At 41.8% G+C, this 25716-nt stretch overlaps 1 protein-coding gene across 3 annotated transcripts in view; it reads left to right on the forward strand.

Moving 5' to 3' along the window:
• LOC126259478 (RNA-binding protein 1-like) overlaps nt 1-23892 on the forward strand; it is a 53337-nt gene extending 29445 nt beyond the window's left edge. For all 3 annotated transcript variants that reach the window (XR_007546516.1, XR_007546517.1, XM_049956316.1), the window contains one exon: nt 23623-23892. Coding sequence is in view for 1 of the 3 variants with exons in the window: in XM_049956316.1 (XP_049812273.1) it covers nt 23623-23713 (91 nt within the window). In the remaining 2 variants the exon portion in view is untranslated. The remainder of the gene's footprint in view (nt 1-23622) is intronic.
• The last annotated feature ends 1824 nt before the right edge of the window (nt 23893-25716 follow it).

A 25716-nucleotide genomic window follows, 5' to 3' on the forward strand; every position in this document is an offset into this window, starting at 1 on the left:
TTGACCTTTGCAGCTATTGTGACTGGGTCAACAGCAATACCTAGCATATTTACTCCCTTGATGTTACCTTCCAGTAGTGTGACAGGCCTTCCCTCTCACAGTTCCTGCAGCACCATCTACTAGAACCTCAACTCCCTGCATCCAGCCAAAGGAAGAAGTCTCCAGGCCTGTGACCTGACACACACACACACACACACACACACACACACACTGAGCCAATGTTTGCTGATACTGTTCCACTCCTACATGTGACACAATGAGTCTGGGGCATGATTTGTTCTCCCAACCCCTCCATGCCTAACGAGGACGAACTTAGAAGTGATATTTCAGTGGAACTGCAATGGATACTACTGTCACCTGCTTGTACAATTGCTACTATTTTCCTCCTATTCTGCCATCTGTTTTGCTCTTCTAGAAATACATTTCACTGCCAACCATTCTATAACTCCTTAGAGTTACCTTGTATCCTGTCAGAATCGTACTGCCCCTAAGAGAGCACCTGGAGGGGTCTGTACATTGGCTTTTACAGATGTCATCAGTGAGGGGATTCCCATGTGTACCACATTGGAAGCAATAGTAGTGCAAGTGCAAATAACCACAGCAATCACCATCTGTAACTTTTATTTACCCCCCAGGTAGGACACTTACATAACTTCATTGGACTGCTTAAATCCAACAATGTCGGAGGACCCTTCAGCATCTGAAGCAACGTCTTTCACAGATCATTCTCATCACTTTTAAGTGACTTCACACTAAGGCTCACTGTCTGAGTAAACACAGTAAGAAGGATGGAATTACATTTTGAATGAAAATTTGTGTGATGACTGGGACTTGAACCCAGGTCTCCTGCTTACTGGGAAGATGTACTAGCCACTACACCACCATGGCATTGTGGCTCAAACAGCTGCACAGAATACCTTAGTCTAATACCCTCCTTAATGCCTAGGGCAAAATGAGCTGAAGGCATGAATTAAGGTTTGTCTTAGAGAAGGAATTTTGAGAGCCACAGTTTCACAGTGATATAGTGCTATCATCTCTGCCAAGTAGGCAGGAGACCCAGGTTCAAGTCCCAGCCTTGGCATGAATTTTAATTCAGCAACTCATCTTATATCTGTATCGAACAGAAAGAAGTAATGGTGAGTACACTGCATCTTCTTCCTGGAAATACATGCCTCTTCATCCCAGGTGTGGGCCAAGCTCCATAATCCTGTAGGCTGCTCTCTTCCTTCACAGTAGTCTTTCTAGCGATGCTTCAGTTATTGCTGAATGCTTTGCGATAGCATCGGCATCCTCCTCTTATCTGGCTACCCTTTGAATACATACAAGACAAGTTCAAGACATCTTCCTATCCTTTATCTCCTGTCATGCCAAATTATATAATGATCCTTGTACTGATGGGGAAACTGCATCAGACTCTTGACTACCGTATTTACTCGAATCTAAGCCGCACTTTTTTTCCGGTTTTTGTAATCCAAAAAACCGCCTGCGGCTTAGAATCGAGTGCAAAGCAAGCGGGAGTTCTGAAAAATGTTGGTGGGTGCCGCCACAACTAACTTCTGCCGTCGAATATATGTAGCGCCACATAGGCATGCTTTGTAGGCACAAAGATAAATACTGGCACCAAAATCTCTGCGTCAGTAAATAAATAAAAAAAAAAAGTGGAAGACGAGCCTTTTTCCTCCGCCCAGAGTTTCGACCACTGCATTTTGGTACATTATTCAACGAAGTAAATACAAATTCTGTATTGTTGATCTTTGAATGTAGCAGCATTTCAATGTACTATGAAAATCCGACTGGCAAGACTGTTTGGGATGTTTGTCAATACGGCCAACTCGACGTTCTGAATTTTTTCCTACCTGTGAGAAGAGATGGTTGCTAATAGGAGCTTTTATGAATTGTGAATCACATGTAGTATTCTCTTCGCCATAAGATTAATACGAATATAAACATTTTGCCATGTATTGTTTCGTGTTTGCTACTATCTCATTTAAATCCTGTCTGCCTAATAAACTACGAAACTAGAGTGAGACAACAGCAAACGCGGAAGAATATACATATCATGTCATGTTTATATTCGTATTATTCTTATGCCTGATAGTGATAGTCATAAATGAAGCACGGCAACTGACTAGATTTTTAAATCTAAGATGACTCTAATTTCTGTGCAGAATGTAATGAACTAAAGAGGCACCTGCAAAGATTTTCAAACGGAGAAAGATTTTCGCTAAAATTTCGTTCAGATCATCATGTATCATACACAGTCTATTATTTGGTTCTTGTTGATCATTATCAAAGAAAGCAGTAGTGTAAGTAACAACAAATGTTTCGCTAATGAAACGATTCCTCTCTATTTTTTATTTGTAAGCGGCGGTAGCGCGCACAAAAGCAAGCCACGCTGCGAGCGGCGACAGGCCGTAAACACGCACTATCAGAATGCGACAAACAGTGCATGACACAGTACAGTAATGCATTTTCAGCTTAGAGTGACGTAAACACCTGTAACAAAGAGAACGGCACTTATCAGATCAAAGAAAAATAAGCAATCAATTCAAACCAGACGAAGCACGTGAAAAAGGAAGGATATCCGCATAAATACGGACGGAGCGCGAGACGCATAGCAATGGCTACCTGGTAAACCATAACTGCTAACCTTACGACTCGAACCAAACTACTGCAGCTGTATCGTCATTCATTCGACCTAAATTGTGTCTCATATTACAATTAGACGAACTTTGTTTCGATTTGGAGGTGCGACCTAAAACTTTTCTCTCCCCTTGAATTTCGAGTCTCAAATTTCGGGTGCGGCTTAGATTCGGGAAAATTTTTTTTCCTTGATTTCGAGTCTCATTTTTCAGGTGCGGCTTAGATTAGAGTGCGGCTTAGATTCGAGTAAATACGGTAGTCACACAATACGGCCCCACACCCACAATTTGATTCAAAATCAGATTACTGAATATCTGAATGTTACTCAAAGATTCCATCTACTAAGATTCTTCAGCCAGATTTTGCTAGAAGCTGTTTTTCCTAATCATTTGTAAGATGGTGTCATTGTCCTGAACCTTAAACCAGGCAAAAAACCCACATCCATTGATGGCTACGAATCAGTTAGCCTCACTAACATGCTCTGCAAACTGCATGACAGGATAATTACTCTGGGTTCTTGAGTAAAGGGGCCTTTTGTCCCCCTATCAGTGAGGTTGCTGGGAGGGCTGATACACAATTGACTATCTGGTTAGGATGGAAACAGAATTATGACACCCTTTTTTTATCTACCAAAACCTCATTTTCACCTACATAAGGTGTACAGTGCGACTTCTCATTTTACTCACCCTCCATCACTGGGTATTTGAGGCACCCTACTAATTTTTACTCATAAATTTTTATCCCGCCAGTTGTTTTGAGTTAGAGCTCCTCATGGGCCCAAGAAACAGCATTCCTCAGGACTTCGTGCTAAGTGTTAACTCTTCATCAGCATCATTTAGTCAGTGATTCCATTGGATGAGTGGTCACCTGTGCTGTGTGCTTTATGTCGGTGACTTTTGATTTGGTATCGTTTCCAGTCTGTATGCATCATTGGCTGAATGCCAGTTCAAAGACCCCATTCGAATGACTACTTGGACTTTTTCAAGTAGCTTCCAATTCTCTCCCTCGAAAACACGAGTTGTGGGCTTCTGTCGTACCTACCCAGAACTCTTCTTGTGCACAGAATGCTTGGACATTGTTGCACAATCCATATGTTTGGAACTCCTGTTTTTATCAAAGTCTGACATGGCTGTCCCATATTTGTCGGCTAAAGACCAGCTGCATGCGAAAGCTTATTAATCTCTCCTTGCCACACAACTATTGTGGTGAGGATCACACTACTCTCCCCCATATTTGCCAGGCCCTGGGCTTGTCCCAATTGGACTATGATTGTCACATGAGTGGCTCAACAGCACCAGCACTTGAACTCAGTCAAAGGCAACTGGAAGAAATGAATGAGAAACAATATAGCTGTAATGCTTCAACCAAGATGATGTAGCACTCAGAATTTTCCTTACACTGCAGTGTACTTGTAACTTTCAGATCGGAGACCTAAGACCACTGGAATGTAAGCTACAAAAATAAAAAGCGTCTGAGTCATCTGTTTGTACAAAGTTTGCATGTGGCTTCCCATACCGAATTGAATATCTCTCAACTAAATGTCATACACATTTACCAGTGTAAATAATTAGACACATCTCACTTTAAAATAAAGTAAATCCAATGTATTCATCACAGAATATGTATAGATTGCCATCATATTACTGTACATGCAGATGTGCACAACTACAAACACTTGACAGCAGTTAAACCACAGCCGGCCGAAGTGGCCGTGCGGTTAAAGGCGCTGCAGTCTGGAACCGCAAGACCGCTACGGTCGCAGGTTCGAATCCTGCCTCGGGCATGGATGTTTGTGTTGTCCTTAGGTTAGTTAGGTTTAACTAGTTCTAAGTTCTAGGGGACTAATGACCACGGCAGTTGAGTCCCATAGTGCTCAGAGCCATTTGAACCATTTGAAGTTAAACCACAGCACACTCCAATCTTACTGCAATCATCCAATAGAAATAAAGGAACTGTACTCTTTGATCGTAATACACTCCTGGAAATGGAAAAAAGAACACATTGACACCGGTGTGTCAGACCCACCATACTTGCTCCGGACACTGCGAGAGGGCTGTACAAGCAATGATCACATGCACGGCACAGCGGACACACCAGGAACCGCGGTGTTGGCCGTCGAATGGCGCTAGCTGCGCAGCATTTGTGCACCGCCGCCGTCAGTGTCAGCCAGTTTGCCGTGGCATACGGAGCTCCATCGCAGTCTTTAACACTGGTAGCATGCCGCGACAGCGTGGACGTGAACCGTATGTGCAGTTGACGGACTTTGAGCGAGGGCGTATAGTGGGAATGCGGGAGGCCGGGTGGACGTACCGCCGAATTGCTCAACACGTGGGGCGTGAGGTCTCCACAGTACATCGATGTTGTCGCCAGTGGTCGGCGGAAGGTGCACGTGCCCGTCGACCTGGGACCGGACCGCAGCGACGCACGGATGCACGCCAAGACCGTAGGATCCTACGCAGTGCCGTAGGGGACCGCACCGCCACTTCCCAGCAAATTAGGGACACTGTTGCTCCTGGGGTATCGGCGAGGACCATTCGCAACCGTCTCCATGAAGCTGGGCTACGGTCCCGCACACCGTTAGGCCGTCTTCCGCTCACGCCCCAACATCGTGCAGCCCGCCTCCAGTGGTGTCGCGACAGGCGTGAATGGAGGGACGAATGGAGACGTGTCGTCTTCAGCGATGAGAGTCGCTTCTGCCTTGGTGCCAATGATGGTCGTATGCGTGTTTTGCGCCGTGCAGGTGAGCGCCACAATCAGGACTGCATACGACCGAGGCACACAGGGCCAACACTCGGCATCATGGTGTGGGGAGCGATCTCCTACACTGGCCGTACACCACTGGTGATCGTCAAGGGGACACTGAATAGTGCACGGTACATCCAAACCGTCATCGAACCCATCGTTCTACCATTCCTAGACCGGCAAGGGAACTTGCTGTTCCAACAGGACAGTGCACGTCCGCATGTATCCCGTGCCACCCAACGTGCTCTAGAAGGTGTAAGTCAACTACCCTGGCCAGCAAGATCTCCGGATCTGTCCCCCATTGAGCATGTTTGGGACTGGATGAAGCGTCGTCTCACGCGGTCTGCACGTCCAGCACGAACGCTGGTCCAACTGAGGCGCCAGGTGGAAATGGCATGGCAAGCCGTTCCACAGGACTACATCCAGCATCTCTACGATCATCTCCATGGGAGAATAGCAGCCTGCATTGCTGCGAAAGGTGGGTATACACTGTACTAGTGCCGACATTGTGCATGCTCTGTTGCCTGTGTCTATGTGCCTGTGGTTCTGTCAGTGTGATCATGTGATGTATCTGACCCCAGGAATGTGTCAATAAAGTTTCCCCTTCGTGGGACAATGAATTCACGGTGTTCTTATTTCAATTTCCAGGAGTGTAATTTAACTTTAATGAAGTACTATACTCTTACTGCTAGTTTAATCGCATGGACCAAAACACTGGTACACTTTTATAAAAAATTCAGTTGTGTATAGCACTTACTAATATAACTCTCACTCGTCACATTTTCTCTACTGCTAAACTAATTAGAAACAATATACATTAAATATGAAAAATGGATGAAAATGTATACAACACAAACAATAACCCTGACTGCTGCTCAATACCCTATAACTGTTCTGGTCTTTCAGGGAGCTCATCACTGATCTGGTACAGTATATGGAACAATTCCTGCCTCTGTACATCTGCAATATTCATAACACTGGATACCTTATCTCTAATTTGTTCAGTTATATGCACGGTGTCTATTGTCTCATGTATTAAACAAAAGTTTGCTGTGACCTTTGGCCCTGATGACACACAATTAAATTTTACCCTGTTCTTGCCAGTTACAAGTAATTATGTTAATTCTACAGTCGGTTGTTAAACACTGTTTGACCCAGAAATACAGGGTTATTACAAATGATTGAAGCGATTTCACAGCTCTACAATAACTTTATTATTTGAGATATTTTCACAATGCTTTGCACACACATACAAAAACTCAAAAAGTTTTTTTAGGCATTCACAAATGTTCGATATGTGCCCCTTTAGTGATTCGGCAGACATCAAGCCGATAATCAAGTTCCTCCCACACTCGGCGCAGCATGTCCCCATCAATGAGTTCGAAAGCATCGTTGATGCGAGCTCGCAGTTCTGGCACGTTTCTTGGTAGAGGAGGTTTAAACACTGAATCTTTCACATAACCCCACAGAAAGAAATCGCATGGGGTTAAGTCGGGAGAGCGTGGAGGCCACGACATGAATTGCTGATCATGATCTCCACTACAACCGATCCATCGGTTTTCCAATCTCCTGTTTAAGAAATGCCGAACATCATGAGGAAGTGCTGTGGAGCACCATCCTGTTGAAAGATGAAGTCGGCGCTGTCGGTCTCCAGTTGTGGCATGAGCCAATTTTCCAGCATGTCCAGATACACATGTCCTGTAATGTTTTTTTCGCAGAAGAAAAAGGGACCGTAAACTTTAAACCATGAGACTGCACAAAACACGTTAACTTTTGGTGAATTGCGAATTTGCTGCACAAATGCGTGAGGATTCTCTACCGCCCAGATTCGCACATTGTCTCTGTTCACTTCACCATTAAGAAAAAATGTTGCTTCATCACTGAAAACAAGTTTCCCACTGAACGCATCCTCTTCCATGAGCTGTTGCAACTGCGCCGAAAATTCAAAGCGTTTGACTTTGTCATCGGGTGTCAGGGCTTGCAGCAATTGTAAACGGTAAGGCTTCTGCTTTAGCCTTTTCCGTAAGATTTTCCAAACCGTTGGCTGTGGTACGTTTAGCTCCCTGCTTGCTTTATTTGTTGACTTCCGCGGGCTACGCGTGAAATTTGCCTGCACGCGTGAAACTTGCCTGCACGCGTTCAACCGTTTCTTCGCTCACTGCAGGCCGACCTGTTGATTTCCCCTTACAGAGGCATCCAGAAGCTTTAAACTGCGCATACCATCGCCGAATGGAGTTAGCAGTTGGTGGATCTTTGTTGAACTTCGTCCTGAAGTCTCGTTGCACTGTTATGACTGACTGATGTGAGTGCATTTCAAGCACGACATACGCTTTCTCGGCTCCTGTCACCATTTTGTCTCACTGCGCTCTCGAGCGCTCTGGCGGCAGAAACCTGAAGTGCGGCTTCAGCCGAACAAAACTTTATGAGTTTTTCTACGTATCTGTAGTGTGTCATGACCATATGTCAATGAATGGAGCTACAGTGAATTTATGAAATCGCTTCAATCATTTGTAATAGCCCTGTACATACTAAGGACCATATTTGTTGTCAAACCTCTAACCATGAATAAATTCTCCTCAAAGCTTGTTCCACTTACAGCAAATTCAGCTGCCACATCTCTCTTCAAAGATTTGTTATACTGACACCTTGCATGCTTTCAATTTACAGCATCATTCCTAGTATCGATCAGGATACTTCGATTTGAAGCTGAGTGGAGGGTCTCTACTAAAAGCTCTGTCGATTTTGTGATAGTCTTGGCTGCAGATTTCTTGACCTGTGTTATGGAGTAGGGAATCGTAGGACTCACCTGAGAGTAAAATCAGACTACAGACAAAGTAAAGACATAACAACTGTCAAAATTGTAACAGTAAATTGTTGAAGTATTCATAACATACTTCCTGAATTTACTGTCCTCCAGGAAAGATGTCATGAAGATAGACACCATAGAAGGGGGAGTGTTATTGCAGTAGACAAAAATACTGTCTCTCTAGGTCGAAATAGAGTCTGACTGTGCAGTTATCTTGATGCTTATAACAGATCTTGGTGAACTCCACTTAATTATCAGATGTTTCACAGCCACCTGACGCTGTGGCAGTTTAAGAATCATTCAAAGAAAGCCTACACTCAGTAGTATTGAAATAACCAAATCGTGCGATAACAGTTGAAAGCAACTTTAACCTACTGAGCATGGACTGGAATGGAAACAGCCAAATCATTTGATAACAGTTAGAGGTGACTTTAACCTACTGAATATAGACTGTGACGTCTACGGATAAGTTGCAGGTGAAGTTTTAAATTTCAGGGGGGGGGGGGGGGTGCAGTTGGCTTCTATATATAAGAAGGGTAAAAGAATGGACCCACAAAATTACAGATCCATGTCCTTCACATCGGTTTAATCTCACTTCAAATATAGTAAACTTCCGTGAGGCAGCAGAGCTTCTGTTTACAGATCAGCACTCATTTAGAAAGCATCATTCATGTGAAACTCACCTTGCCCTTTTCTAACGATACCCTGCAAACTATGGATGATGAACAACAGGGAGATTCCATATTCCAAGATTTTCAGGAAATGTTTTGACATGGTGCCCCACTGCATGTCGTGAATGAAGGTACAGAATAGGTTCATTGGTTCCTAGATATGTGATTGGCTTGAAGACTATGTTGCCCACAATGGTGGGTGTTCGTCAGAGAGAAGAGTATCATCAGGAGTGCCCCAGGGGGTGCGATTTATTACTTTCTACTATTTTACTATTACTTTCTATATACATAAATGTTTTGACAGACAGACTGAGCAGCAATCTGCTGCTGTTTGATGATGATGATGATGATGATGATGATGCTGTGGTGTGCAGAAGAGTGTTGTCAATAATGTAGAGAAATTAATGCAGATGAATTGTGGGAAAAAATCCCATAATGTTTTTAACTGTGAAGCGAAAGTCTTGTCCGCTTCTGATCTTGGAATCAGTGCCTCACATCCCCTTTTAAAATTAATCCTTGCTTGTGAGTTTAAGGGTGTGTAATCGGATCCATGATAGATGTTCATAAGACTTTTGCCCCTCAGTCCACATATGTTAATACATTGTTTCAGAGTAGTCCAGAACAACATATAATGTAAAATTAATTGCATAAAATCATCAAATGGAGAGGTTTGGAATTACTATCATGGAACAGCAGGGGTTAAATTTTTTAAGACTTGTTTATTAACTCTTTGACTGCTGTTAACTCGTTATCCTCCATCATCGCCCAGGGGCTGAGGACATGTTGAAATGTGGCCTCTGGGTTTACCTTGAGCACTATTGGTGTGTTTTTGCATCCCATTCCTCTGATACTCATTGCTGCAGATGACTTACTGTCATATCTTGGTGAATAAAAAAGTTTTGAGTATTTCTCATACAACATACGCAACACTTAAAAACCTCATTGCCATGTCTTGAACTGTTAATGAAGTATAAAAGTTATGATCACATTTCCCGAAGCACTCGGATGGAATTGGGCACAGCACACACGACCATCCACCAGGTATAGAAACTAAGATATCTTTCCACTCTCAAATTTAATTAAGATTTTGGTATCTTATCTACACTTCATACACAGCAGTGTATGAGCTGAAATCAACCTTACACAAAGCTCATGCATTGCGTTTTTACCTCTGCAAACTTTTTAAAATTTTGTGCAGTGATTTACTTATGCTATGTGATCAAAAGTATCCGGAAAACCACAAAAACATATGTTTTTTTGTATTAGGTGCATTGTGCTGCCACCTACTGCTAGGTACTCCATATCAGTGACCTCAGTAGTCATTAGATATCGTCAGAGAGCAGAATGGGGCGCTCTGCAGAACTCACGGGCTTCGAACGTGGTCGGGTGATTGGGTGTCACTTGTGTCATATGTCTGTCTGCGATATTTCCACACTCCTAAATATCCCTGGGTGCACCGTTTCCGATGTGATAGTAAAGTGAAAATGTGAAGAGACACATACAGCACAAAAGCATACAGGCCGACCCCGTCTGTTGACTGACAGAGACTGCCGAAAGTTGGAGAGGGTTGTAATGTGTAATAGGCAGACATCTATCCAGATCATCACACAGGAATTCCAAACTGCATCAGAATCCACTGCAAGTACTATGACAGGTAGACGGGATGTGAGGAAACATGGATTTCATGGTTGAGGGGCTGCTTGTAAGCCACACATCACGCTGGTAAATGCCAAATGTCACCTTGCTTGGTGTGAGGAACATAAACATTGGACGATTGAACAGTGGAAAAACGTTGTGTGGAGTGACAAATCACGGTACATAATGTGGCAATCCAATGGCAGGGTGTGGGTATGACGAATGCCTGGTGAACGACATCACTGCCAGCGTGTGTAGTGCCAAAAGTAAAATTGGAGGCAATGGTGTTATGTTGTGGTCATGTTTTTCATGGAGGGGGCTTGTACCCCTTGTTGCTTTGTGTGCACTATCACAGCACAGGCCTACATTGATATATTAAGCACCTTCTTGCTTCCCACTGTTGAAGAGCAGTTGAGGGATGGCGATAGCATCTTTCAGCACGAATGAGCACCTATTCATAATGCATGGCCTGTGGCGGAGTGATTACACGACAATAACATCACTGTAATGGAGTGGCCTACGCAGAGTCTTGACCTGAATCCTATAGAACACCTGTGGGATGTTTTGGAATGCCGACTTTGTGCAGGTCTCACCGACCGACATCAATACCTCTCCTCAGTGCAGCACTCCATGAGGAATGGGCTGCCATTCCCCAAGAAGCCTTCCAGCATCTAACTGAATGTATGCCTGCAAGAGCAGAAGCTGTCATCAAGGCTGGTGGGTCAACACAATACTGAATTCCAGCCTTACTGATGGAGGGCACCACGAACTTGTAAGTCATTTTCAGCCAGGTGTCCAGTACTCTTGATCACATAGTGTAATTTGATTGCAGCACAACTATGATGAATAACGGAAAGAAATTCAGTCCTTTTTTGAGTAAAAATACCAGTCACTACAATGTGCAGAATTCAAATCTTTTAACTCAAATATTTTCCTTAAAATCAGATGATAAGTATTTCACAGCAGCCGGAATGCCAACCCACAGCACCGATAGCAGCATTAGGCAAGCAGTACAGTGACAATAAAGCTGCACTATCCATGGAATACAAAGAGCATGCCCGTAGCAATCAAAGGTTTAATCAAAAATGCATATATCTCACAGGAAATGAATAACTGTTTCCAGCAGTTGGTAGCTGCAACCAGTAAGCTATGGTTCAAATATTGTTGTACTACATTTTTAAGTTCAGTTCATTGTTGAGCTGCTTCACTGTGTACCACCAGTGCAGCTAAACTTTACTAAGTACATAACTTGGATCCATTCGCAGAATGGAATTTCTTAAGTATAGTAACTGACAGTATATGCAGCTGTATGCTACATAGGACTAAGTCCAACATATCTTCGCTGCACTGTGACCTAAGAGCAAGCCCTTTCTTTGCTGTGATCGTAACAAGACTCCTCTCCATTGCATCCCAAATACAACCCTCAAAGCTATGCTAACCAACAAAATATCAGTGGGCTCACTTCTCTTTGGTTGCAGCTTCCGATGCTCCCCTCCTAGCTGCTGCAGTGTTTAGTGATGGGTTCCGCTGTAAATTATAAGAAATTTGCAACTCAGATCACTTGACCAATTTAAAATAATAAAGAATTATTAGATCCATGCTAATCCACTGAGCATTTTGATATAAACATGGCGTAGTTAACTTAATTCTTATCTGATTAACGCCCGCATCTCGTGGTCGTGCGGTAGCGTTCTCGCTTCCCACGCCCGGTTTCCCGGGTTCGATTCCCGGCGGGGTCAGGGATTTTCTCTGCCTCGTGATGGCTGGGTGTTGTGTGCTGTCCTTAGGTTAGTTAGGTTTAAGTAGTTCTAAGTTCTAGGGGACTTCTGACCACAGCAGTTGAGTCCCATAGTGCTCAGAGCCATTTGAACCTTATCTGATTAAATGATAAATTAATACTTAAAATTTTGTGTAAATTTGGTTATTCTTCATTGCACTTCATTTGGTGCTAACAAAACTCATTTATCTTATATCATTTTGTACTCAATTTCTAAACTACGATAATGTAGGGTATTTGAAACATAACTGCATATATTCAGAAGTCTGTGGCCAGAAGATGATGAATAACATAACAAAAAGACTGCTCTAACTGCAACCTGTGGTTGTTTGTTATTTGTTCGTTAATGTTACTCAGTTATTGTTGTTAGGTTGATTTGATTTGTTATAGCTGATTGAAGCACAAATGCGTTTATATCGTTCTGTCAGTTGATAACACTTCCCAAGTGCTAATTCAAACCATTTTGATGCTCTATATCAGCAGTATTAAGTTTACATACATAGTTTCATTATGCAAACAAAACCTTAATACTCTGATTCAATTTCTGTGTTAATCAGTGTGAAAACATTTATAAGATTGTGTAGTTTCTCCATATCTCCACTGGACATTAAGGTTGACTTCATACTAACATAAGGTTGACTTCGTACTAACATCCCCCCCACCCCAAGACTGTAAGTTTTATATAGTCAACTTTAGAGACAGTTGTGTGTCATTTGAGGGATATTTATATTAGCTGTGTGACCAGGAAAACCTTATAATGTATGTGTAGCTTATTGACAATGATTCTGCTTCTCAACTTAAGTACTTTCCCATCTTGCAATCGTCTTCCACATTTCCTTTGCTCAGTTGGTGTCCATTCATAGATTTTTTATGGCTGTTGGTTATCATTCGTGCGTTGGAGGTGGCCATTCCAAGTTAAAAGCTGTGGCATGGCAAATAGTATTTCATTTCTGATATGTTCCAATTTGGAAATCTGACAGCTTCTTTGTCAAGGGTCATCAACATATTTTTGTCATTTTTGGTTAGCTGCCATATTTGTGTCATATGTGGTGGTGCTCTATATGACTGACTTTTAAAAACCTCTGTTTTCTTTGTATTTTTGTCATTCCATGACAAAGAGTTCAGGTGACCAATTACTCTTTTCCCTTGCCGTACTTTATTTGTGATTCTCAGGTGCCTCTTCCATTTTTTGTATAAGTGATATCCAAATATTTAGATGTACATCCACTTTTAATTTGAATCCTACATCCAAATATTCTCGTTCATTGCCACCCACTAGCATGTTTTCAGTCATTTATGTGTTTATTGCACTTACACAAAAACAAGCCAATCTTTTTTTCCAATTTCCATGCCCCAAAAATGCACCTGTGACTTAAATTCAGGTGCAAGCCGCAGGAAGTTCTGAAAATGCTGCTAGAGGCTGCTGTAAGTAGTTACTTTGCCACAGTAGTCATTGTGTTAGTGTTTCGTTGTGGGTTGCTCATCTTTGAATTTGGAAGTTTTTCATATATTCATATCAATAAAGATAAGTCTCTTTATATAAACGCCAACAAAAAGGACATTTTAAAGAAACTTTCAGAAGTTGGCAAGTATGGTAAGTACAGTTTTACATTTTGACAGCTCCAGCTCCATTTGGAGGTTGTCGTCACACGTTTCTCAATGCTGCTAATATTCGCAACGTAATATAATAAGTATTTCACCGCCTTAATGTAATATCATAATTATGAGTTACCCATTTGAACATGAGTGCCCTTATAAATGAGCTTTTACAAAACCTTGTTACTCCCATGAGAGATTCCTATCATAGCTGGTGATTGATATGGATCTTATGCTATCTGTGCTACTTGCAATGACTGCACCAACCCCAAACCCCCTCCTCCCCACCCCAACTTCATTTGTGTTTCAGTGGAGAAATAACACAGCCTACCAGCTGCAAATAATTTTTTAATATATTGACCTAGGTTTTGGCTCCTCTAAGGATGTCTTCATTAGAAGAAAATTTTAGCAACCGTAAAGATACGTTGCTAGACAGCAGTAGTCAAAGTATTGACCAGATGTGCTCACGTTAAAAATTAAAAATGGTCCAGCCTCTTTAATTTTTGGCTTGAGCAAGTCTGATCAGAACTGTGACTATTGCCTTCTCGCAATGTAACTTTATGGTTGTTAAAATTTCATTCTGATGAAGACAGCCTTAGAAGTGTCAAAAGTATATTAAAAAATTATTTGCAACTGGTTTCTGCGTTATTTCACCATTGAACCATACACATGGTTACTGAAAGGCAGCCATGTTCAAAACTCATTTGTGTTTCTTCCACTGAGCTCTAGGATAATGAGAGCAGTGCTTGATCATGCCACAGGTCAGTGACACGGGATCAACGAGAGTAACATGAGACCAAGGCGGCAGCAAAAGGAGCAGCTTATAGCTTGTTCCAGCTATAGAAAAACATTTCTGGGCCAAAATGTGCTCGCTATTATATACTAGACGTGCTGAATGATTTTGTTAGGGAGCTACGACATAAGTGCTTATCTGTGAGTGTAGAAATTATCCAGGTTAAAGCACATGAAGTTGCTCGACAGCAGGAAATCACTAATTCAAAGGAAGCTGCAACTGTGTTGGCTGTTTCGTGAAACATGGGTGATTTTCTCTTCGTAGGCGCACTTCAGTTGTACAGAAGCTGCCTGAAAACTATGAGGAAGACCTTATCATTTTTTGGCATTTCATAATCGGATGTCAAACTGAAAATAGGTATCTTCTTGGTCAGATAGGTGTATTTCGATACGCCAACAAATAATAGAGTAGAAGCAACAGGGAACAGAGCTGTCAGGATAATGTCCGCGGATGGTGAAAAGCAGCGCCTGTCTGTTTTGCATGCTTGTATAGCTAATGGCCATAAACTGCCACGATTTATTGTTACTAACTGCACAATGTTATCCAAGTCTGAAGTATTTCCAAAAAGTGTTATTTACTTGCTAACAAATGTGGCTGGTTCACATAGGACATGGTATTAGAGTGGATTAAACTTTTATGGCAACATTTCCTGGTGCCTTGCTATGTTTGCTAAATATCCTTGTAGCAAATCTTTGTGCAGTTCATGCTTCTGTAAGGAGGGAATTAGTAGAGAGTAGGTAGATTTGGCTGTAATTCCAGGAGGGATGACATCAATTATGCAGCCATTAGATGTTTGTTTAAACAAACCATTTAAGGACAAACTTTAAAATATGTATCCACAACGGCTAATGAGAGAAGATAGACAGTTAATGCCTACATTACATGTTAAGCTTGCAAGCTTCCCTCAAGTGTGTAAGTGGATTGTCCAATCTTGGAGATGTATCCCAAGTAAGACTGTCCATAATGCATTTTAAAAAATTTTTGTTTCCGATGCAATTGATGGCACATAGGATGATGCTATCTACAAAGACAGTACCAACAAGGAATTGAGTGGTGATGACTCAGAACGATCTGAGTAATGATTAAAAACAGTATGTATACATGTGCAACAGTGCAATAAAATTTCTGTTTTATACTTTAGCTTTTAATTTCTAAGTCATTTTCTTTGTAGATATGTAACAGTATCCAGCAAGTTGGTGAGCCTATGCTACCATGAATGAGGAGACATGGTGCAAGTTTCTTACGTATGTGTTTATGTGATAGTTATTTCCATCTTTTTTATATTTTGTGTTGTAAATTTGTATTCTTGTTTGCTACATTACTGGCGGTTTCTCTGAAGCATATGTCTATTTGATCTACTGTAAACCTGCGAAAGCCTCTTCCCCCAGCAAAAAAAAGTACTGCCCTGCTAGATGGTAAAAGAGGTTGACATCCTTAGGAGACTTTATACTAGCATTTCTCTGACTCAATAAGAAAATGTATGTAGGAGATATTGCAGGAGAAGGATTTTCCACAATGATGAAAATACTTGTTGTTCACACTTTGTATGGATCACTTGTACTGGAAATAATGCTGTGTAGACAAATTATGTTGTTTAGAATGTTAAAAAAAGTAATCTAATAAAGTACCGTCTCTAATCTCTATCAGTGACTATACAAATCAGTGTCTTGAATATGGAGATTGCTCTGTGCCACATTTATATCCCTTAAATCAAGTGCAATACTCCATCAAGCCGAACTGTAACTTTCTTGGATGAAAACATTATAATTCATTGAAAGAAAGAAATGTAAGATGACATTTATTTGTTATGGAAAGATTGACGTACGACTCAAACACGAGGTGTATGCAGTACAGTCTGTCAGTCTTAGTGGCCCCAGCTGCCCTAGTTCCACTCAGATTGTTTCGATAGATATCATGAATTCTCACTGCTGTCAGTGTTTATAGTGTATCAGTAATTCTAAGTACCTGAAAGGTTAAATTTAATTCCATGCAAATTACTACAAGTAAGTACTACTTCCTGCAAGTCCCTGGGAGGTGGGGACACTTTATTCTTTGTCCATCACATGATGAGCCATATTTGTTTACACTTTAAACTCCCCCTCCCCTTCTTAGTATCATTTTTCGGATGTGGCTTGCATTTGAGATTGGCTTACATTTGGGTAAATATAGTATTGTTCAACAAATTTTGAGTATTTTTCGTACAGTTTCTTGAACAGGCAGATAGATTTTTCTTTGTCTCCCACTATCAGAACCTGGTCAGAGGCAGAAAGTAAAGTATACAGTATTTCGTGTCATACAGGGACTCCTATTCGACATTTCCTCTTCCAGTCTTGTAAATATGCATTAAATAAAGTTGGTGCTAATGAGCTCCCTTGCCGTAGACACTTATTTGTGGAGAATTCAGGAGGAATTTTGTTACCTTCTTTAACCATACTGATGCAACTGTCGTATAAGTTTCTTATTGCCTGGAGGTACCTATTACCAATACCAGAATTTTGCATTGCTACTCACTACTTACTTTAGTGGGATTGAATAATATGCCTCATGCTGATCAATAAATGTTAAGTAAACTTTCATTCCCCTTTTAGCCTCTTTTCAGTGAGGTTTTTAAGAGCAAATAAGCCATCCATGTGCACGTGTCCTGCTCTAAGCCCATTTTGCTCCTCAGACTCCCTTATTTGTGCCGCTATTTGTATTGCTAATTAGGTGTTGCTGCCATCGTCCTGCTATCAGCTTCTTTGAAAATCATGTAACATCAGAAAAGACATCACTAAAACTTAGATATCACCACACATTGCAGAGGGAAAGTAATTGAGTAAAATGAACTACCATATCTGGAAAAGCAGGGTTAGGTGGATTGAAGGTATACCCAGGAGAGCAGGAAAGATTAGAGGCTGTATTAGAGAGCAAGTTTCCGCATAAAAAGTTTAAAAAACTAGTACTGGGTAAGGTAACTGGGTGGTGTAGAAAGTGCTGTGGTCTTCTGAGTCATGCCATAGACCACACTCAGCAAGTGAACACTTGATATCCTGTAGTGAGAGAATTCTTCTGTGACCACCCATCCTTCAGCCAGTCTGTTTTTGTGGTGGCCTTTCCTATACACAAAGCAAATGTTAGTTCATAAACATCAGGTTTTTTTACATGTTACTCTGCTTTTGTTGATGTAAGATTGATTAGTGGTAAGGTGGATCTTGTTTCGTAGGACAAATAATTGCAGGAGTAGGAATCCTCTGGTAAGTAGGGGTAATGACCTGGGAATGTCATGGTTTAGACAGAAATGTTGAGGAAGTTAGAAGAAATTCAATAGGTAACAGTAAGTTGTGTTGGGAGGTTATGGAAGGAGGATGGTCTCGTTTCAGGGCTTGACCTTTGAGTGTAATAGTCTTAGTGGAGCAATGGTTTAATGCATTCAGGGGTGATATTGGATGGGGGTTCTTCTTTTGGGTTATTTGGAAGTGAGAGCTGTATTTGGAATAGAAGATCATTGTAGAGATTTGTTTATGGACCACATTTGTGGTGTGGTTGTGAGAGAGGAGAGTCTGAGAGAGGTTATAGGTTTTGAGGAAAGTGGTGTGTGTGTGTGGGGGGGGGGTGAGAGCGGGGGGGGGGGGGGGGGGCATACTTCAGAACAAACCAGAGAAGTGGGAATGTTCTGTTTGTACTAGTGTTTTAACTCCTCGCTCAAGAGGGCTGTGATCTTGGGCACCATCTTACTACAGTACCCTTTGTACCATTAGAGGCACATCTTCCAGCAAGAGAGGCAGGTTCATTTTGCAAGAAGTGCAGATATGCTTCACCTGTGAGGCGATATGAAAAGATGACTGGTCTCACAAGTCAGTCACCAATAATTCCCGACCACACATTGAGGCTAAACCTGTGCTGATGATTTGCTGCTTCTACCACGGGGATTCTCCGTAGCCCATAGTTGGTTATTGTCTAGGATGACAATAACGCCTCTTGTAAATGTAGCCTCATCTGTGAATAGCATGGGTGACAGAAACCTCAGCACCTTGATGGCCTGTGTGAATAACCAGTGACAAAACTGCCCCCTCATAGGTAAGACCTGCACACATTATAAGTAGTAAGGCCTGCATGCTTTGTAAGTGATATGCGCAGAGTGACAGCTGTCATAGAGAATGTTCCACGCAGCTGTTTGGCTTACTCGTTACTGGCGGGCCGACTGCCTGGTGTTGTTACCAGGTGGTGTTACAGTCAGATCTTTTATCTCCACCTTCAAGTGGGTGTACCTCCCTTGGAAGAATTTCCGGCCATATGTCCATATGACTGTTTTTTCCTCTTATCCTCTCAGGGGATTGTTCCCTGCAGTTTGTCCCCATTTAGCAAAATCACTCCGTATATATTTGCCAAAAATATCTAGAATGCAGAAAAGGGATGGCAGCTATTGTGGTGCTGTTGTTGCTAATTACTTAGTTTTTTAAGATGAATGTTTATATGTGAGCCTTAGAGAGATGGTCGGTGTCAAGGAAGATGACTTTGGATTTGGGAAAAGACCAGACAAGATTTAATAGGAAAAAGAAGTTATCCTTTTGTAGGAAGGGATGGAGGAGTTTTCTGCTTTGAAGTGTGCCTATCAGCAGTATTACCAATTTCCCTTCATGAAGGATCCAAAACTTATTGGTACAATGTATCTCATCAAAGTTACTTCCGTGAAGCATTACACTTAACACCAAAATGCATAAAAGGTAATGAAGTATTATGAAAAAGTCTGAAGCATTATTATAGTGCAAAAGAATCATCAACACATCTCTAAAAGAATTTGTGCAATATGTTAACAAGTACAATTACTCTGTGATCTTGTCTGCTTACTAAAATTAAATCTTCCTATTGCAGTATCAGAAAATGGTTTGTCACAGCCATTACCACTCTTGTCACTCAGACCATAAAATCCATCATGCAGTGCATTGCCAATCATACCTTACTTACATTTCTTATCATAGGCAGTGAGCAGCAAAGCTATGTTATTAGGCTTCATTGTCTCAAGGCCATGCCTTTTGAACAATTTCAAAGCTGTGTTGCAAATTTTGAAAAGCATTTCAGTATTATATTGTCTGTTTGAGTTGTTCTTTTTTAGTAATTATCATTAATGTGTTGAATATCAATGTTGCTCTTGTATTCTCCAAAATATCAAAGGCTTTAAGAGGTATAATGATTGATTTTCTGTGACAAACTTGTGAGGGGACAGGTAAGTTATACTTAGTAGAATACTGTGTTATTTGGATGTCAGTTGCAAGAGGAATGTTATTTTGAGTATATGTAATATCATATTTGCTCTGAGCCATTGACTGATTCTCATCAGTCTTGGAAATATGCCAGACAGATAAAGACATGTCATCCAGTATATGCTGCAATATACAGGATGGCTTTCTGATGTCTAAAGAAAATCCAACTACACTCCTGGAAATGGAAAAAAGAACACATTGACACCGGTGTGTCAGACCCACCATACTTGCTCCGGACACTGCGAGAGGGCTGTACAAGCAATGATCACACGCACGGCACAGCGGACACACCAGGAACCGCGGTGTTGGCCGTCGAATGGCGCTAGCTGCGCAGCATTTGTGCACCGCCGCCGTCAGTGTCAGCCAGTTTGCCGTGGCATACGGAGCTCCATCGCAGTCTTTAACACTGGTAGCATGCCGCGACAGCGTGGACGTGAACCGTATGTGCAGTTGACGGACTTTGAGCGAGGGCGTATAGTGGGCATGCGGGAGGCCGGGTGGACGTACCACCAAATTGCTCAACACGTGGGGCGTGAGGTCTCCACAGTACATCGATGTTGTCGCCAGTGGTCGGCGGAAGGTGCACGTGCCCGTCGACCTGGGACCGGACCGCAGCGACGCACGGATGCACGCCAAGACCGTAGGATCCTACGCAGTGCCGTAGGGGACCGCACCGCCACTTCCCAGCAAATTAGGGACACTGTTGCTCCTGGGGTATCTGCGAGGACCATTCGCAACCGTCTCCATGAAGCTGGGCTACGGTCCCGCACACCGTTAGGCCGTCTTCCGCTCACGCCCCAACATCGTGCAGCCCGCCTCCAGTGGTGTCGCGACAGGCGTGAATGGAGGGACGAATGGAGACGTGTCGTCTTCAGCGATGAGAGTCGCTTCTGCCTTGGTGCCAATGATGGTCGTATGCGTGTTTTGCGCCGTGCAGGTGAGCGCCACAATCAGGACTGCATACGACCGAGGCACACAGGGCCAACACCCGGCATCATGGTGTGGGGAGCGATCTCCTACACTGGCCGTACACCACTGGTGATCGTCGAGGGGACACTGAATAGTGCACGGTACATCCAAACCGTCATCGAACCCATCGTTCTACCATTCCTAGACCGGCAAGGGAACTTGCTGTTCCAACAGGACAATGCACGTCCGCATGTATCCCGTGCCACCCAACGTGTAAGTCAACTACCCTGGCCAGCAAGATCTCCGGATCTGTCCCCCATTGAGCATGTTTGGGACTGGATGAAGCGTCGTCTCACGCGGTCTGCACGTCCGGCACGAACGCTGGTCCAACTGAGGCGCCAGGTGGAAATGGCATGTCAAGCCGTTCCACAGGACTACATCCAGCATCTCTACGATCGTCTCCATGGGAGAATAGCAGCCTGCATTGCTGCGAAAGGTGGATATACACTGTACTAGTGCCGACATTGTGCATGCTCTGTTGCCTGTGTCTATGTGCCTGTGGTTCTGTCAGTGTGATCATGTGATGTATCTGACCCCAGGAATGTGTCAATAAAGTTTCCCCTTCGTGGGACAATGAATTCACGGTGTTCTTATTTAAATTTCCAGGAGTGTATGTACAGATAATATTGAAAGAAACCGAAAAGTTACATATGCAAACCAATATTTATGAAGCTATCGCTACTTTTATGTGGCTTGAAAATGGGGTGCCAGAAGGAAAAAGCTAATTCAGACGTAAAGTATAATAATAATGGCGTGTGACGAGGGACTCCCGTCGGGTAGACTGCCCGTCTGGTGCAAGTCTTTTGATTTGACGCCATTTTGGCGACTTGCGCGTTGATGGGGATGAAATGATGATGATTAGGACAACACAACACGCAGTCCCTGAGCCGAGAAAATCTGCGACCCAGCCGGGAATCGAACCTGGTCCCTTAGGATTGCCATCCTGTTGCGCTGACCACTCAGCTACCGGGGGCGGACAGACGTAAAGTAATAACATTAGAAAGATTTTCATGGAACAGCTTTGTCTAAATGAAGCACATAAGTTGCAAAATGCGTGAAAGTTTCAATAGCCAACCAAATGAAAGAGGCTGGTAACTTTGGAAACTCCAGGGTTAGTTAGCAAGACTACCTTGAGAATTTCATTGAATGAACGTGGGGTACAACAAATCAGTAAACCTTCCATGTGCCTGTTTCTTTGGGTCTCAATGTGCAACTGCTTATTCCAGTCAGGCAGATTCCATTGTTGCTATAAAATAAAAACTTTGAAGTTGATTATTGATTAAACTGTTGGGGCAAAAAAGGAGCAATTTTTATCTGCAAGTTATCTATAGTTTCTGATGTTTCCATGCGCAGGAAAAAGTCCTCCTATATAAAAAAACTTTCGTCAGGGTGTAGTAATCACAATTGCCTTATCAGTTACAAGACGAAGCATCTGGATGTTGTAGCAGTTGGAAAACTAGAATATTGCTTCCATGCAGAGGCATCATATGCGTACATTAGTTACAAATTTTTAAACTGTTGTTTTTAATCTTGTGTATCAGTAGTGTATGAAATCCCATAGACAGAAAACTCATAACTTTATAGCCAGTGCCTCATCATCTATTATTATTATTATCATCATTATTTATCTTTTAAAGTCAATTTCTTGTACTTCGAAGGTAATATTTGCAACATTTAATTTTAACAGTGTTATAATAACGCTTTTTACCTCTTTAGGATCATGGCTGTAGCTAGGTTCCCTTTAATAACAGATTTAATTTTATCAAAAGATTACCAAAAATATTTAATTATCAGACATAATGTATGGGCACAATTGAAGTTCTTATTTGTATTTCTGTATCTTACAGGTAGTATTTCGTAAAACACTGAGCCAAAACATCTTATTCAGTTGTAATATGAAATCAGATGTCATCACTGACGTAAATTTTTATAAGAGGACGGAATTGTTTGGCCATTACTTTCTTTCAGAAGGTGCAGCACATAGTACAGCCAATAGAGATACACAAAGTAGTCATCATTCCTAGCTTTTGGAACCACAGGTCCTTTTCTCAATACAGAGAAGAGGAAATAGTATGGGATGAGGGCAGGTACCAGGCATGTGTGATGTAGGAAAGAGGGACACACCATGTATCAGGTGAAAAGGAGCTCCTCAGTGTGAAAGTGATTCTCCTTTAACCTGAGTTCTGAGTGATTCGCTCCCCACCTCCAATCTGTTAGAACCATGCCCTTGACTCTGCCTGGAAGAAAGAACCTGTGATTCCAAAAGCCAGGAATAATGTCTTATTTAATTTTTCTGACTCTAATGACTATACTGAAAGCTGCATTTCCTAAACGTAAGTACTGGCCACCTCATCTTTCTCTTCGTTATTTGATAACTTTCTGAATGGAATTTTCCAGTTTATACACTTTGTAGAATTTGTCATTTACAGTCATTTTCCAGTGGATTTTTTTAAGCTGCTGTTACCAGAAAGGCTTTCAAGTGACATGAGGGAATGTTGCTACAGGCATTGTAAGTAATTTTTTCCAAGCCAACTATTGCCAACTGTGTACAGATGACAGGTAACAGCACAAAAAGAAAGGATCGGACAGGGAGGGATATCATTCATGAATAGTGAAACCTAATAGTTGCATGAGGAAGCAGTTTTCAAATGAGTAATTTACATATTTAACAGAGAACTAAAACTAATTTTTGTATATTTACTTGTGTACCTACTTTAAGAAACTATATGTTTATAACTTTTTATTTTCAGATCACGCTCACCGCCACCAAAGCGGTCACGGTCACGATCAAGGAGCCATTCAGTAAAAAGATCTCGTTCAGGTTCATGGGATAGGCAGTAAAATACTTGGTGATAAAATACTGCACCTTATCAATAATATGCACAAACTATTGACAAACCATGTCTGTAGGCATTGATGCACTTAAGATCAGAAACTTCACATTTCTGTTTATTCATCTGATGTCATTTTGTAATATCTTATACTTTATAATAACTAATAAATTTCTAATATCTTGTTTACATATTTTATGACATGGTCATGATCTACATTGTCTTACCCACTCCTTAAGTTGTTGGTCTTAATCCACAAAGTGGAGCTGGAGTGGGGTGGTTAATCTTCCCATATTGTGAGGGTTCAAAAATTATCCCATATAGCCTAATACAAGATGCTGAAATCTTGTATTTAATATTTTCCACTAATTTATCTTACTTGTGTAGCTCATTTGTTGAAATTACATAATTGTTAGGTATAAGTAGCTAATCAATACGTGAAGGTATGAATTTGTTTTATAACATATTTACAGGAATCACGGTACCATATGTCATATCACTTATTTGTAATGGTCACTTTCTTAAGTTTGAATTGGCTTTGTTTTAAACTGTAGCATTGTCAAAGCAACTTAAGTAATACAGACCGTATATTATAAACAAATTTGATAAGTTGTGATAACAGTGAATGATGCTTTATTTAAACAAGTCATAACTAACTGCAGCTCCGAACCGATGCCAGTTATGCTTAGACAGTAGATGCAAATAATCAATAGTTGACACTAGATGCCAGTTGTTTGTTGTGGGATAACAGTTAACATTAAAGCAGTAATATCAGAATTCACCTTTCCCGCAAGTTAAAGAAAGTGGGAAAGGAAGCGCCTACTCTGGTAGCATAGTACTTGTGGCTTGCACATGGGCGTTTTTTAGGCTAGGCAGTAGTGCGAGGTGTCCTGATGAACACTCACCAGTCGACGTGCAGGCAGGGAAATCAGGACATGCTCAGTGTAAAGACACTTAAGCTATTAAGATATTAGCAGTAAATTTTCAGAGTGTTCGAAATAAAGTTCCTGAATTTACTGCCCTCCAGTAAGTGTGTGGCACGCAAATTATTCTCGGGACTGAGACCTGGCTGAACCCTGAGATAGGAAGTTCTGAAATATTTAGTGAGGGTCGGAATGTGTATCGGAAAGACAGATTAGACACCGTAGGAGGTGGTGTCTTCATTGCAGTTGACAAAAATATTGTCTACTGAGGTCGAAGTAGAGTGTGATTGTGAAGTTATCTGGACACATTTAACAGGGCTAGGGGAAATAAAGTTAATTGTGGGGTGTTATTACTGGCCACCAGGTTCCACCGTGACAGTTCTAGAATCATTCAAAGGGAGTCTACATTCTGTATCGCAGAAGTACCCGGATCATGCTATATTAGTCGGAGGTGACTTCAACCTTCCTAGTATAGACTGGGATGTCTATGGATTCATTACAGGTGGTACAGACAAGCCGTCGTGTGAATTACGTTTGAACACATTATCCGAAAACTGTCTTGAGCAGCTAAATCGACAGCGAACGCGTAATGGAAATATTTTAGATCTGGTAGCCACGAACAGACCAGACCTCGTCAACGGTGGCAGTGTTGAGGCAGGGATTAGTGATCATGATATTGTCATTATGACTATGGTTACGAAAGTTAAAAAGTCGGTCAAGAAGGCTAGGAGAGTTTCTTACTAGAAAGAGCAGATAAGCAGTTGTTAGCATCCCACTTAGTAAATGAATCGACTTCATTTACTTCCAGTACGATGGACATGGAAGAATTATGGGCAAATTTTAAACACATTGTAAATCACGCATTGGACAAGTATGTGCCGAAAAAGTGGGTTACGGACGGAAAAGACCCACCGTGGTTTAACAGCGCAATTCGGAGAATGCTCAGGAAGCAAAGGCAGTTGCACTCGCGGTACAAGAAAGATTGGGAGAATGAGGACAGGCAAAAGTTAGTAGAGATTCATGCTACTGTAAAAAGAGCGATGCGTGAAGCATTCAACCACAACCACCATCATTCCTTAGCAAAAGAAAA

Source organism: Schistocerca nitens, chromosome 5 (genome assembly GCF_023898315.1).
Source record: "Schistocerca nitens isolate TAMUIC-IGC-003100 chromosome 5, iqSchNite1.1, whole genome shotgun sequence".
Taxonomy (NCBI): Eukaryota; Metazoa; Arthropoda; class Insecta; order Orthoptera; family Acrididae; genus Schistocerca; species Schistocerca nitens.